Below are 15614 nucleotides of genomic sequence, written 5' to 3'. Positions count from 1 at the left end.
GTGGTGCAATCACAGCTCACTGAAACCTCAAATTCCTGGGCTCAAGTGATCCTCCTGTTCTAGACTTTTGAGTAGTTAGGACTATAGGTGCATATCAGCACACCTGGCTAATATTTTCTTTTCTTTTTTTGTAGAGACAGAGTCTCACTATGTTGTCCAGGCTGGCTGGTCTTGAACTCTGGAACTCCTGGCCTCAAGTGATCCTCTCACCTATATATTTTTGTCTGCATTTCTATATTTTGAACATTACCCATGCTAAAAATTAACTTATGTTCATAAATGAGGGAAACCTGAATTCAAATGAATAGTTAAAAAAGAGAAGAGTAAAACACATTTACAGTGACTATCCCCAAATTTATCTGCTTTCAAGTTTGGATTTTAGAATATGTCATTATTTTAATGTGACATTTTTCCTAGAGTTTGTTTAACCTAATCATAGGATTAAACTTTAAAAATAACAGATCATTGTTGACTGACATAAACATCATCAAGTGTCTCACACAATTATAAGCTGGAAAGTCTACTTACACTTGGTATTATAGGAGGTGTCAAGGTACCTTTTCTTAAGCCTTCCCAATTAAAGCCCTCAAACCATCTAGAAAAGGAAAAAACGTTGATAAAGACATTTTGTGTCAGCCAAAAGCTTCTCATTGCAATGTATACAATGTCCATGGCTAATGGGAAGCAGTTAGGCAAACATTTTCATGTGAAAAAATGTTTTCTATTTAATTGCATATGTTTTTCCAATTAGTTTATTTTATGAAATACATATTTTTAAAAGTATAACTGTCAAATTTTAAACACCAATTAACATGCAACACTTATTCCTTGTAATTCAGTCATAATGTCTCTATGACCTTGTTCCTACACTATAATTATAATTTAATAAATGTCATAATGTGTCTGGCCCTGTGCCTTACAGGATATTTTATTTTAAGGAGGTAGAACCAGGGCATGAAAAGTCAGGATAGAAAATTAACTTTCCATTTTTGCCACTGATTCAGTGCACAGTGTCAACTAATTAACCTTTTCACATCATTGTCGTAGTCTCTACATGTCCCGTTTTCTTCTTTTTTTCCCTTTTTTAATGAAGAATAAAGGTATTTTGTGTACAGTTTTTCTGTGAAAATAAGGACCAAAAAAGACTAAAGTTTTTGCTTGTTTGTTTTCTTTTGTCTTTGAAGGGTTTCACCACTAGCAAATGCTTACAACAAATTCTTAGCAGGCTTTTCAGACATTCAGAGACATTTTAGTAAACAATGTCTCTTTGATAAGGATGTGAATTTCCTGTCAGTGTTACACAAACAAATAGAGAAAACACAATTAGTTTAGCTTTAGAACATCCAATCAACATAGGGAAGGTCTGATATTTAAGATGTTGTTATTGTTTAAAAAACACTGTATTCTGTACTTATGTTTTTCTCCTATTATAACATCTAATTAGGAAATGCTTGGAAAAATATATTTTGTCTTTAGGAAATCAGGTAAGATACAGTAGGGGACTTTTGTTTGTAATTCTGTGGTAGAGAATAGAATCCACAAATTTAAAATACACATTTCCTCTTTGTGCCAGAGACGAAAAAAATGCTAGTTGGTATGAGTTGTAAGAAACTGAGTTCAGTTTCTTATGTTACAGGGTTGTCAGATAAATATAAATAAGGTTTCATAATCACAACTCGAAAGGCATTTAAAAGCCTTACTAGTTTATATGCTGTCTTTGGATGTTCCTACAGGCTAATTATACTAGTTTTACACCAATAACTTAAAAAGCAACACCCTGGGGAAATGATGTCAGGTGTTCAGAACTCTGAAGTTATAAAGAAAGAACACTTACTTGTGCTTTTGAATGTCTTTTACTCCATTTTTCAAATTCCCTAATCTTTCTGATGGATTGTCCCTAAAAATAAAATAATGGTTTTATTAAATCTAATTTTTTCACATTATGATGTTTTCAAAAATGATGTGCTTGAAATACTTACCTGCATAGTTTTTTAATTAAATTAGCAGCATTTTTGGCAATCTTCTTTGGAAATTCTATCATGTCAATCCCCCTCAATATGATGTTATAGGTTTTCATAGGATCTGGGCCTGAGAAAGGTGGGCTGCAAGAATGAGAGACATGACAAGAGATATTACTTTTATTTCCTACATGAGAACACTTGAATTGCTATAAACTCCACAGATGACATCAATTAATATTTGGGGGCTTAGATTAATAGTGACAATGGAATGAAAATAGATTAATAGCAAAACAGCGTGGAAGCCCTTCCAAGTAAATCACTTAGCAAAACCAGAAATGGGTCAAGTTTATCTGCTGTTCTGATTTCTTTTAGGTGCTGGAGTCTAAGCCCTCATGCTGTCCTTGGTCATTCAAGATGCTTCTTCTACTCTCTGACCTTTTCCACACTTACTGACTCATTCATTATACTTGAGATGAAGTCCAAAATCATTAGGAGGGGCCACAGGAACACCAACGATACTACCCCACCTCATGCCATTACAACCCTCACTTACTGGGATCCAGAAACAATAGCCTTCTCTCTGTTCCACTGAAATGCCGAGCACTTTCCTACCTCATGGTGTTATTTATTTGGCCTGGAAGGTTCTTCCCACATTTATCTGGCCAATGCCTCACTTTATCAAGTTTCAGTATAAGTGTTACGTTGTTTCCTCCAAAAGGCCTACTCTGGTCAACCTATTACAACCAATTACATAACCTATATCAACCCATGTAACCTACCAATCTAATTTCATGTTCTAACTTAAAGTTTAATCTAAATTAGAGTCCCTGTTACACTTTTATAGCACCCTTATGCCACTTATTGTACTTTGTAATTATCTTTTCATTTGTGTGATTATTTATTTTATGTCTGTCTTCCCTTCCAGAAGAGTTTGTTTTCTGCTGGTATTCCCAGAGTTGAGTAGAGTTCGCAGCATGTACATACTAAGGGGTCAATAAATATTTATTGCTCTAATGTTTCTATAGAATAGTACTCCTCCTATCCTTTTCTCTCTGCTCAGAGGACCTCATTAGATAACTTAACACTAGTCATCCTCTTTGCTAGCAAGGATGTAATGCCCCAGCCCTCATGAGCCAGATCTGTTGACTTTTTTTTTTTTTTTTTAACTTATCCATCCTTGAAGTGTGGTTTGTGGCAGCTTCAGTAAGTACAAAGATGACTAAAGTCAGGTCTTTCCTTCAAATTTCTCATAGTTCAGAGGGGAGATGATGATACACCTTGATGAATGATTTTTTTAGAAATTAATTATTCTCTTTAATACAGGTTTTGTGTGTCTTTGGGGAAGAAATCGGAATCATTTTTTTTTTGCCCTTCATGTTTATTAAGAGCAGTTCAAACTATTTCTTTTTATCAAGCAGGCTAATGAGTAATTTAAAGTAAGGAGTAGTAGATTTACCTGTGTTAAAGGCTGTGATGGATTCTGCCTTGATTTTCTGTGAAAAATGCTTTCTATTTAATATGTCATTAGCTAGTAATTGCCTATCAATTTTAAATCACTTTAAAAATGTATAAACATGCAAATCTATTTAGTATTCTCTTAGAATTTAAAATTTTCTCTTTATGTGATTCTATGATTGAATATTCTTTTTAATCTCTTAACATGTCAGTTTTCATTTTTTACTTTAAAAAATGAGGAGGAGCCACATCTTGGCAATGACTTCTAATTTATTGTTTTGCTTTTATATTAATTTTGCTTTTATATTTACTTGCTCATCTTAGACAACTAAAATCAATTATTCAATGTAGTATTTGTGGTTTTTATGTGATGCATGTTAGTCTAATATTCATTCAATATATAAAACAAAATTATTTAGAAGAAAGTCGTCCAAAACCTCAAAATATTCAGAATGCTCTACATTTGATGAACATAATTTCATAGATTTCTCTATGTAGATTGTAGACACACAGGATTATATTATGCATATTTTTAAATTAAAAAATATTTGATTTAATTTCACTTTAGCTAAACTGAGGAGTAAAATGGAAAGAAATGCTAAATTTCAAATATGTGTGCACCTTAACCAATATTAATTCCTAAAATATTTCTCTAAAATTAAAAAAAAGTTCAAACTGAATTTAGAGATTTCTCTTCTGTAATGACATATTTTAACTGTAAAATATATGTAAGATTACTAATTATTAATGATGAGAAATAAGTATACCTATAGTTATACCTGCTTTCCCTCCCACCTTAATATTTGTTGGTTTTAGTGTTATTTTAAGATTGCCAAAGACTACAGTATTTACATTCTGTTCAATTACCCAAATTTAAATTATTTGCTCTAAGTTCTAATTAATTAGACCCAAAGCTCATCATCAATCTTTTTACTAGTTTTTCTATTCCTGAATGCTTTATTTTGATTCATCTTTTTGTTGGCTTGATTAAATAGTAGTGTTTTTCAGAAAGGCCTGGGGTCCACACTTTATATGTTGTGTTTGTATTTGAAGAATAACTTAACTCAGTATAAATTACTTGGGTTATACCTTCTCTGACCCTCAGAACTATGTAGTTCTTGATGTACTATCTTTTGGCATTAAAGGTGCTGTAGAGAAGGTTGAGGCCAACTGGCACTTTAACTGTCTTCACTCCCAATACTACACATGCCATGTTTTTATGGCTTTGATGTCAATAAGACTATTCCTTATTAATGAATTTAATTCATTAATTCACCACATGGACATATCGTGGTGTTATTATTCTGAATCAGTTTCCCCATGGTCACTGCAGATCAAAAGGATACACTGAGTCAATTCTTTATGCCATGGATTTTCTATTATGTAATTAAAGATGTTTTTTCTCCTGTTTGTAATATTCTATTCATACACATAATTGATGTTTTTTCTATTTCCTTTGACTAACAGATTCTCTTTCTGAAATCATATCTATATATTTTTCTTTTTTCATTATTTTTTCCAAGCCTGTCTACTATCTCCCTTGCTGCATTTTTAATTGTTACTATTTTATTTTCTGTTACTTACAGCATGACTTTCAGTTCTGTAACGGTCCTGAGCTCTGCTAGTTACTTGTCTTCTCATTTATGAACACTTGCAAATATCTTAGAGATTACTTTTTAGGGAGACCATGTTTTTGATAGCCTCAAAGAAATTATAGATAAGAGTTTATCTGAACACTTCCTCCAATATTTCCTTGATTCATTTTTCTTGTGTGTTCTTTAGCTTTCTTTTACTTTTGCATCTTTCAGCTGACATAAATGGAAAACATCAGCTCAAACTGATTAAAATAAGAAAAACACTGAACTCACAAAAGCATATTCCAGAGGTAGGGCAAATTCTAGACTGGTAGGATCAGTGGTTCCAGCTTTTCATTCTGCCATAGTGAGTATTAGTTTCATCATGGCTGTTTCCCCTCATAGTTATAGAAAGTCTACCAGTGGAAATAGGGACTTATATTCATTCAGTAATTATTTACTGAGTAGCTACTGTAGGAAAAAAGAATTCTCCTCCAATAATGTATTTTAAAGTTATTCCCTAGTTTATGTACCCAGTCCAATAAATGCCAATCACTAGAGGAATGCCATGTGACTAGAATAGATGAGCTGAATCAAAACCTAAAACTGGAGATAAATTCATCTTTTCCTAAGTTGGTGGGGGAGATGGATCCTTGAGCAAAATCAGTAAAAAAGGAGTTGGTGTGTATGCATAGAAGGGGGCTGAGGTTGTAAGAGGGGCAGGGACTTGCTTCCCTGGGACCCTTTCTGACTATTACTTATCCTTACATTGGGCTGCCCACCATGAAGAACAGAACAGGGAAAGTTGGAGGGAAGGAAGCAATGAGAAATTCACCAGCCTTCACTACTGTTTGTTGCCTTACAACCAGATCATTTATTTCCTTTGCCCTCAATTTAAGGCATTCAGGGAGGTCATGTAGCTCATACAAAAGCCCCACCACATTCTCTGAAATCATTAATCACTGCCTGTCTCCCCTTTTTCACTCCCTGTTGCTTCATTGACCAACATTATAAGCCTTAAAAGGCAGAATTGGTACATTTGTATGAGTCTTCCTTCACCTCAGTTCCTCTTGCATTCTGTCGTGCTTAATTAGGTTTCTACATGAACAGTCTTTGCTTTTTCAAGGTCCAGCCAGTCCTCTAAATGTTATTATTACTATTGAAGATCATTAGATATGACATTCAGGACTAAAATACTTTGGAGTCATGCTTGTGGTCCAAGCATCATTCCTAGTCACATGCCACACTTCATAGTGTTTGGCAGGTGTGTTTTGTGAAACTTTAATTGTAACTAAAGATCATCCTACTTGTTTTATTCTTGCCTTCTCCCACCCCCATCCCTGGCCACCATCTTTCACCACCACCATCATCTCTTTGGGTAGAAAAGGAAAAGTAAAGATTTTTTTAATGCTGTTGTCCTTGACCAAAATTCTTTCTGTCTTGTTATTTCTTGAAATGAATATTAAGTTTAGGTATTTTTAATCATAATGTTTCAATATATGTATTTATGGCAAAAAAATTTAAGTTTGGTTTTGACAATACAACAAAAATTGTGACTTATAGTGCTTTATTTTTATTACTGCTCTGCTATTCTATAATTTCTATGTCCCTGAGGTTATTTAGAAAAATGATTTTTAAATTTTCAAGTATTTAGACTTTTTATTTTAAAACTTTGTTATTAATTCCAAGTTTTATTATATTCCAGTCAGATATTGTAGCCTGTGAAATTTCTACTTTAAAGGATTAAGGGTTTTTCTGTTATTAATTATTTCTTACAGTTTAGTATATGCCGGTTTTTAAGATTAACGTTTTAATCGTTTTTACCTTATTACTTAATGAATAAACAATGATTGTAGAGAAATGTTTAAACACCTAAGGAGAAATATAAGTGTCATGGTTAATATTTTAGTCTAGTTATTATAGGTGAATATTTTACTTCCTCAAAAATAGTTAATATTTAGTTTTCTTCTATTTATTATATAATTGGTTCTTACGGCAATTCTAAGCACACTAGAAGGATTATCTTTTTATATTTCTCTCTGCCTATTTACCTATCTATCCATCCACATACATATGTTAAATTTAACCTTCTACTTTGTCCAAATTTTTCATATCTTTACAGGTCTACTTAATTGGTCATACTTTTAAAATAATTTACCTCCATCCACAAGAACAAAATTGAACAATCCACACTGAACAAAATTGGATTAGGTCACACATAATTTGTTTGAAGTCAACAGAGAAACTTTAAGAGTAATAATGTAAAATGCCCATAAATAAAAATAAAATCAAAATACAACTATTTCTGGCAATGATTGTCGTCATTGCAGTAGTAGCAGCTGCTAACACTCACGGAATGCTTACTATGTGCGAGACACTCTTCTAAGTGTTTCATGCATGCACTGAATCCTCACAGAGTACCCTGTGCTCAAAGTCCTCAGTCTTCCTCTCATGTTCACTGTAGTGACTAAGTCCTCTTAAGTAATTCTTCACATCCTGACCCACAATTACTCTTTTTTTCCATTGCCCTTGCCCTACTCTAGGCTCTCAGTGTCCTAGAACTAAATTACTGCAACAATCTTCAAACTAGCTTCCTATTCCTCTTCCAATGTGCTTATTACTGCCAACTTGTTTTTCCTAAATACCACAACACACATCACTCAACCTTTGTCAGAAAATCTCAATGATTCCTTCTGTAGATGGAGTCCAAACACTCAAGTGCAGCAATCATGATCGTCAAAAGATGACTCTTCCTGTTTTGTTTTACATGAACTTTCTCCATGTCTGTGACCATTATTGCCTTTCTCTTTAAGCCATGCCTGTTTGCCTGGAATACCATTTTCTTGCTCTCTACATCTAAGTCCTATTCTTCCTTCAAGACACAGCTGCCTTATATTCATTCTTCAAAAGCCTCTTTACGAACCCAGACCTGTCCTGAAATCTGTAGGTCATAACGTCCCTGTCACTCACTGTTTTAGCACATGTCATGGTAGTGTATTTGTTGTTCTTTTAGTATGGGTCCTTGAGGATCTTAAAGTCTGTTTTATACCTTGTGGTGTCCCTAGTGCCTATCTGAGTTGATGATTATAACATTACAGGAAAGATGTACAAAGCAGTCACCTTTCATTTAGATATAACAGTTGCTAACAGGTCCCCTTACTTCTATAGAAAATTGACCCTAGATATTTTTATATGATTATCATCTCCCTTGTTTCATTGCTGGCTAAATGACCGGGCTAAAATATCTCACAGAAAGACATTATATCCTTCCACATTCACATATGTAAAAAAGAACTAGCAATAATAAGACCAAAAGTTGGTGTTCAGGTGGTTGCCCTAGCCTGGCCTATTTTATACCTTACGTTATGAATTCCTAGTCATTTGTATAACTAATTGAACTGTGGCACCAAGATATGGTGAAATGTGCTTTAAGATGGTCTAATCAGAGTGACAAAAGCGGGAGTGTGTAGCTGTTTGCTGTTCTATTTTTATCAGCAGTTCCCGATCAATATCCATACCTGCCAGTCAGGAGTTCATACATTAGGATTCCCAGTGACCAGTAGTCGGCTGAAATGTCATGGCCTTTGTTCAGGATGATCTCTGGGGCTACATACTCTGGAGTCCCACAGAAAGTCCATGTTTTCTTTCCAAATCCTATTTTCTTTGCAAAGCCAAAATCAACCTTACAAAGAGAGAAAAACGAGATACTTAAGCTCCTTAAGATTAAGTTTTAAAGTAATAAGTTATTTTGAAGTACACTGATGATAATGATTTAAAAACATGTATGTTTTTATAGTTCTATCTTCCAAAAAGAATAGTCTATATTGCCAAGACAGTTTCCCTGATGCATCTCAGTTTTAATGGCAAAAGCGACACCTGAGTATAGCATAAAATTCACATCATTAAAAATAAAGGTAAATCTTTCTTTCTGAATATAGTTTTCATTTTTTCTTCTTTTATGCTAATGGAGGTTGGAGTATAAACACAGAATCTCTTCTGTACATAAAAATTTTTAATGACCAGTTGGGCCTACTTAACATCTTTCCCAGAATATGCATGATTTCTGCTGGATTTAATGAAGTCAACAATTCATTTAGTATTAATTATTTGAAAAGCTATTTTATGTTTGCAGGAAGTGAGTAAGATAGTTTTGGGACCAATGACTCTGCCCTTAGTAAGCATAAACAGAAATAAAATTATAATGTATTCTTCATTTTTCTGGAACTCTTTTGAAGGAAGAGTGTTGACTGTAGAAAATCTATTTTTTTCTAAAACGATTTGGTTGAAACTACAAATAAAAAACTGCCACTGATTTGATTTCTCTAAAAACCGCATGCTGAATAACAATTCTGAAAACTTTAAAAATGGAATCAAGCTATCACAGACCCAACAAAAGTTGTGCATTTGTAAATAAGAGAACTTCTCTTCTATGGTAAATCTTTACAGCTTTTGACTGTTATTATTATTATGTAACCTGGCTAGCATTGCCTGTAAAGCACATTTTTTTTCCATTAGCATTATTCTTCAATCTAAAGTATTAAAATGATTTATGGTTTTCCATAATATAAAAACCCATTGTTTGTGAACGGCAAAAAGCTGACTAGAGAGAAGGACTTCTAGGCCTGTAAACACATGCCAGCAAGTGTGTTTTCTCATGCTTATAAAAGTGTGTTTTGCCGCAGTATTGTTAGTTCAAACTTAGCCAACTTAATTTTTCATAACTGAGGCATCATTTGAAAGAACATCCAGTTGAAAAGTGTAATGCTAAAACCTGCTTTTAAGAAACTTACAACATTGAAAAGGAAAACTGAGATTTCATATTAGCAAATGAACACAGTTTTATAAACAAATATTTTTAATCTGCAGGGCAGAAAGCACATGTGAAATGCACTGACCAGTTTAGCATAACCTCGGTGATCTAGGATGAGATTTTCTGGCTTGAGGTCCCTGTAAATGATTCCTTTGGAATGTAGATAGGCAAAAGCTTCTACCACACATGCTGTGTAAAATCTGGTTGTAGAATCTTCAAACGAACCTCTGAGATGCAGAAATGGAATGAAAATTGTACAAAAAAATTAATTTCTCTAATATGGCTTTTTTTTCTCATTTCACTATATTCCTTTGCCAAAATTTAACCCAGACATCACTGTCCTGCTAGCTAAATATTACGTGATTGTCATTACACTGGGTTTTCTGAAGCATTCAAGGATCAAGTTAAGGAATTCTCTGTCTTTATGAATGGAATAGGTAAATCTCACTTCCTGAAAGGGCTGAAAGAATAGTTCAACACAACACATTTCATGTACTTAATGTCTTCCTCTCAACAGCCCACTACAATCTAAAAAGGCACAGACTTACAGCAGTAGGCAGGAGAGAAAAATAATCCTATTTTAGAGCTTGCCTACCAAGCATTTGTTTTTTAAAGGAGAAGTTTATGGGTTTATTTATATTTATTCTTAGAGGGCTTGTTTTTTAATCTTTCTAAATAATGCAGATATGGTTCATGAGAGTCTGAATAAAAGCAACTGTTTTCAAAGAACCACTCTGGAAATAAGTTGTAATGCTACTGATGCAATCATAATGCAAGCTAAGTACTCTTCTGTTTTTGAAACTTCTGCATCCAAAACAAACAATATCTATTTCCTACACTACTGCATTCTTATTAAGGGGAAAAGATGGACTAAAAGACAATTAGAAAGAAAAAAGTAACTGGAAGGGAATGTTTATTAGTAATCTTGATTATTATGTTTAGCAAGAAGGCTCTCTCTCTCTGTCTCATATATATGATATATGGGCATATATATGTTGATTGATTGAATGAAATAATTTAGAAAAAACCTTGGCATCTAAGGTTAAACCCTTTGTTCTACGGCAGAATGCCTAAACTTTGTTTTTTTTTATGGTACTTCTTAAAGAGATAAACCATGTTCTTTTTTTTCTTTCCCAACGTAGTAAGCACAATTTAACAATTTCATTTCATAATTCAAAAATATTAGTGTGAACATCAGCTCCTGAGATGGTTGACACATAACATGAGTGACAAGCACATAAGTGATTTTATTAATAGACAGTGTGCAACAAATGATAGCTTCAGAGCTTGCTTTCATGAGTCTCTGATGCCTGTTTGCATTTTGGTGACACTTATTTTTTTTTCAAAATTGTGGAGTAAAGTTTAACAAACTGGGCAGTGGAATATGGTTACATTTTTACAAAATTCATAAGTGAATCAAGGCTAAAGCAGCCACTTTTCAGGCTATCTTTCAGAAATACGTAGTGTCTTCCAGAAAGAGAATGTCTTCATTTCAGCTACTAATATTACTTGAGTTTTTACTGAGATAATCAGCTTTTCCTAAGAAAAATATCATTCTTCTGAAACATAATTAATTATAGGCATAATGATATCTATTCCTCTAGATTCTAGACTCTTAACTATAATTACCATGACTCCTGAATCTCCCTTGAATAATATCCGAATGGAACAATTGTGAATTTATGAGCACAAGAGAACGTTTGAGAACTGCATCCATATGAGGAAATAAATGATATAGTTCATGCTACAATTTTCCTCTGCCTTGAAGATATCCTTGGCAGAGCTAAAATTTTATAATCGTATGTATCTCCAAAGGGATTACAGTATTGCCCTGAAGGTCCTTTCTTCTTTGCACTTAATTAAGTATGTTTACCTGTCAACAGAAGCATGTTTCTTTCACTTGAAGAGATTATTTACCTTAAAGAGTAAGCATCTGTGTATATATAATTAATATATAGCTTTAGCTACACTGCTACCTATGAATTCAATCCCTTCTCAGTGGAGAGCATTGCAAAGCAAAACAAAACAAAATGAAAGAGTAAAGGGAATGGTCTTATTTTATTTCACACTATATCTCTTTTTTTTTTTTTTTTTTTTTTTTTGAGATGGAGTCTCGCTCTGTCACCCAGGCTGGAGTGCAGTGGTGCAATCTTGGCTCACTGCAACCTCAGCCTCCTGGGTTCAAGTGATTCTCCTGCCTCAGCCTCCTGAGTAGCTGGGACTACAGGCACGCGCCACCATGCCCAGGTAATTTTTTTATGTTTAGTAGAGATGGGGTTTCACCATGTTGGCCAGGATGGTCTCGACCTCCTGACCTCGTGATCCACCCGCCTTGGCCTCCCAAAGTGCTAGGATTACAGGCATGAGCCACCATGCCCAGCCAAACTCATTCTTTTTTATGGCTGCATAGTATTCCATGGTGTATATGTGCCACGTTTTCTTTATCCTGTCTGTCATTGATGGACATTTGGGTTGGTTCCAAGTCTTTGCTATTGTGAATAGTGCTGCAATAAACATACAAGTGCATGTGTCTTTAAGTAGAATGATTTATAATCTTTGGGTATACACCCAGTAATGGGATTGCTGGGTCAAATGATAATTCTGGTTCTAGATCCTTAAGGAATTGTCACACTGTCTTCCACAATGGTTGAATTAATTTACACTCCCACCAACAGTGTAAAAGCATTCCTATTTCTCCACATCCTCTCCAGCATCTGTTGTTTCTTGACTTTTAATGATCATCATTCTAACTGGTGTGAGATGGTATCTAATTATGGTTTTGATTTGCATTTCTCTAATGACCAGTGATGATGAGCATTTTTTCATGTGTCTGTTGGCTGCATAAATGTCTTCTTTTGAGAAGTGTCTGTTCATATCCTTTGCCCACTTTTTGATGGGGTTGTCTGTTTTTTTCTTGTAAATTTGCTTAAGTTCCTTGTAGATTCTGGATATTAGCCCTTTGTCAGATGGATAGATTGCAAAAATTTTCTCCCATTCTGTAGGTTGCCTGTCAGGACTGCCTAACTGTGATTTGAATGGGCCCTTTTGAAAGCTTACAAATGCTTGATTACTGTTAGGAGAAGAGGAGATTATTTCTACAGTTGTGACTCTGGGCAACATATCTCTGCTTCCTTAATAGTCAATTGGTAATGGAATCAAATGGACAAATGCATTGTTAATGTTGTAATGAGAGTAAATGCTTAAGTGATAGATCAATTTCTCATGAAATCTTTGCAGAATATTATATTTACATTCTGAATAAGCTGGTCATTAGCAGAAAGATGGGAAAATGCTAATACAAACTCAAATTCATGAGAGGAGGCTATATGTTAGAATATGGACCCCGAAGCAAGAATCCTGGGCTCAACTCCAGACTCCATTTACTGTTTGTTCTTGAGCAATTAACTATACGTCTCTGTGTTTCTGCGTTCTCATGTGCAAAATGGGGCTAATAACAGTAACTATCTCACTGGGTTGTTGCGAAGATCCAAAGAATTAATAATGCGTGTACTGAAAATAAGTGCCTGGTACCCAACTTGCGCTCACTAAATGTAATAGTAGCCACTATGATTGAGCACCAGAAAACTATTTTTTAGCTACTATGTCTTAATATAGGAAAATTAACTAACATAGTATAGAATAGGGATGAAGTATTTTCAGGGTGGAGGTTGGGGGTTTAGAACACCAATCCTCTCTGTTATTTAAGTGCTTCTAACTGCCAAGGCTAACTGCCACAAATCAACTCTGAAGAATCCTCTGCTGATCTCTGTTCTTTTCACTTTCCCCATGCTTCTCACCTGGGCCAAAATTACCCTTTTATTGCCTGCCAATCAAAGCTCTCCCTTTTATACCATGAAGCAAATAGACCACAAATTGTACATCTTAGGGTCCTCAGTTCTTGACAACTCTATTTGTTTCCAGTTTTCTCTGGTTTTGAGTCATTTTGGAATGTGGAGGGTTTTAGAAATCTAGTTTCCATTCCTTCAACACATCTATATTGAGTATCTTTCACATATAAATATATTTGTAACTGATTTTGAAAATTAAATGAAAACCTTGTCTCAAACTTTGATAAATTTATACAATGCATGCACACAAGATGTTTACCAGCACCACACTGTCCCATCACTAAACGTGTGATGTAGACAACTTGTGGATTTTAAAATAGACATCTTGAAAGCAGTCACAAAGCATAACACTGAGGTGACTCACAATGAAAAATTACTGTTAGAATTGGAAATGACAGTGTAAATTTGATTTAAAACAAATGAAACCCTGTTTCATCAATAGTTTAGAGAGTTGCTTAAAGAAATAAATCACTTGCCTTATATAGCTCTTTGAAATAATGAATTATGCCTTGACAGCTGTGTCATTTCAATTAAAACCAGTAAGAGATAAGGCCCTTATGCCCTCTTTGGGGATGAGTGGTTGTTTTAAGCTAGATGGCAGTAGACGACAATTTGAGAGAAATAGAAGGTTATTTATGAATATTGATAGACTCAAATTAAAATTTAATTGCAATGTTGAGTCAACTTGTCATAAACTGAGTTATTGGATATCAGAATGTAACAGGAGCAAAGCATCTCTCATCAAAATATTTCACCTTTTTCACTGACGAGTAATAACAATCAGTGAGTGTATGAACCTGAAGTATGTTGCAATCTGTGCAGATTTATTGCCAATTGTAAACTGAGGGAGGCTAAATTATTACAAAGATAGACTTTTTTACTTTGAAATATTTTCAATCTGTGACAACTATTAGGGCATCTAAGATAGAATTTAAATAATCCACCTTCCACAAACTAGCCAGAATCAAGGAGACTGAATATAAAAAGTAATGCACCATTCGTGAGTTTACAACACACATATGGTAGGACATGACCAGAAAGTGAGATATATGAGATTTGAAAATTATGGTTTCAGAAGTCGTTATTTAAGATATTCAGTAAGGAAAATTAACATATATATGTTAAAAATTCTAATTAAGTAAATAATTGAGATGTTAAATTTTATTCAATTCAAATATACATTAAATACTGATAATATATAATACTTGTAAGTGTTAATATGTTATACATTATATTCTATGTTAATATAAATACTAATATATATTTATTTACCATATTCACCACTTACACATTTTTACAAAAATTGCAGGATTTGCCAATTCTTTAAGTGTTAGGGAGGGAAGGTGAATAAAATAATTTGTACCAACCTATTACAAATAATAGGACAGAACCAGTGGGAGACAAAAAATCATAAATTAGAAGAAAAAAGCATAATAGCTAACAAAGAATAAACCAGGGAAATTATAGGGGCAATTAACATTTCAATGCTGTAGTTCATGTCTCAAAGCTAGGAAAATATGTAACAGTCCTCAAACCTTATCCCTATTTGTACATAGATGGCATCATTTTAATTCTTACTTCTTGACAGCAAATACAGCAAATAAAGAACTGCTCTGTGCTTCTTTTCTTTTTTTTTTTTTTTTTTTTTTGAGATGGAGTTTCTCTCTTGTCACCTAGGCTGGAGTGCAGTGATGCAATCTCAGCTCACTACAACTTCTGCCTCCCAGGTTCAAGCATTTCTCCTGCCCCAGCCTCCCGAGTAGCTGTGATTCCGGGCACCCACCACCACACCCAGTTAATTTTTTTATTTTGTATTTTTAATAGAGATGGGGTTTCACCATATTGGCCAGGCTGCTCTCAAACTCCTGACCTCAGATGATCCACCTGCCTCAGCCTCCCAAAGTGCTGGGATTACAGGCTTAAGCCACAGCACACAGGCTCTGTGCTTCTTTTCTATGCTGATGAG

The 15614-nt window shown here is 34.2% G+C and overlaps 1 protein-coding gene across 4 annotated transcripts in view; it reads right to left on the bottom strand.

Annotated features, from left to right (window-relative positions):
• Positions 1 to 15614, bottom strand: part of PRKG1 (protein kinase cGMP-dependent 1) — a 1318464-nt gene that overhangs the window by 5249 nt on the left and 1297601 nt on the right. For all 4 annotated transcript variants that reach the window (XM_055274328.1, XM_055274327.2, XM_055274331.2 and 1 more), the window contains 5 exons: positions 9886 to 10027; positions 8509 to 8672; positions 1980 to 2102; positions 1835 to 1897; positions 529 to 595 (listed from right to left, as the gene is read on the bottom strand). In XM_055274328.1, the coding sequence (XP_055130303.1) occupies positions 529 to 595; positions 1835 to 1897; positions 1980 to 2102; positions 8509 to 8672; positions 9886 to 10027 (559 nt within the window). The remainder of the gene's footprint in view (positions 1 to 528; positions 596 to 1834; positions 1898 to 1979; positions 2103 to 8508; positions 8673 to 9885; positions 10028 to 15614) is intronic.

This window comes from Symphalangus syndactylus, chromosome 4, assembly GCF_028878055.3.
Source record: "Symphalangus syndactylus isolate Jambi chromosome 4, NHGRI_mSymSyn1-v2.1_pri, whole genome shotgun sequence".
Taxonomy (NCBI): domain Eukaryota; kingdom Metazoa; phylum Chordata; class Mammalia; order Primates; family Hylobatidae; genus Symphalangus; species Symphalangus syndactylus.
This window is presented reverse-complemented; position numbering and strand designations above follow the sequence as displayed.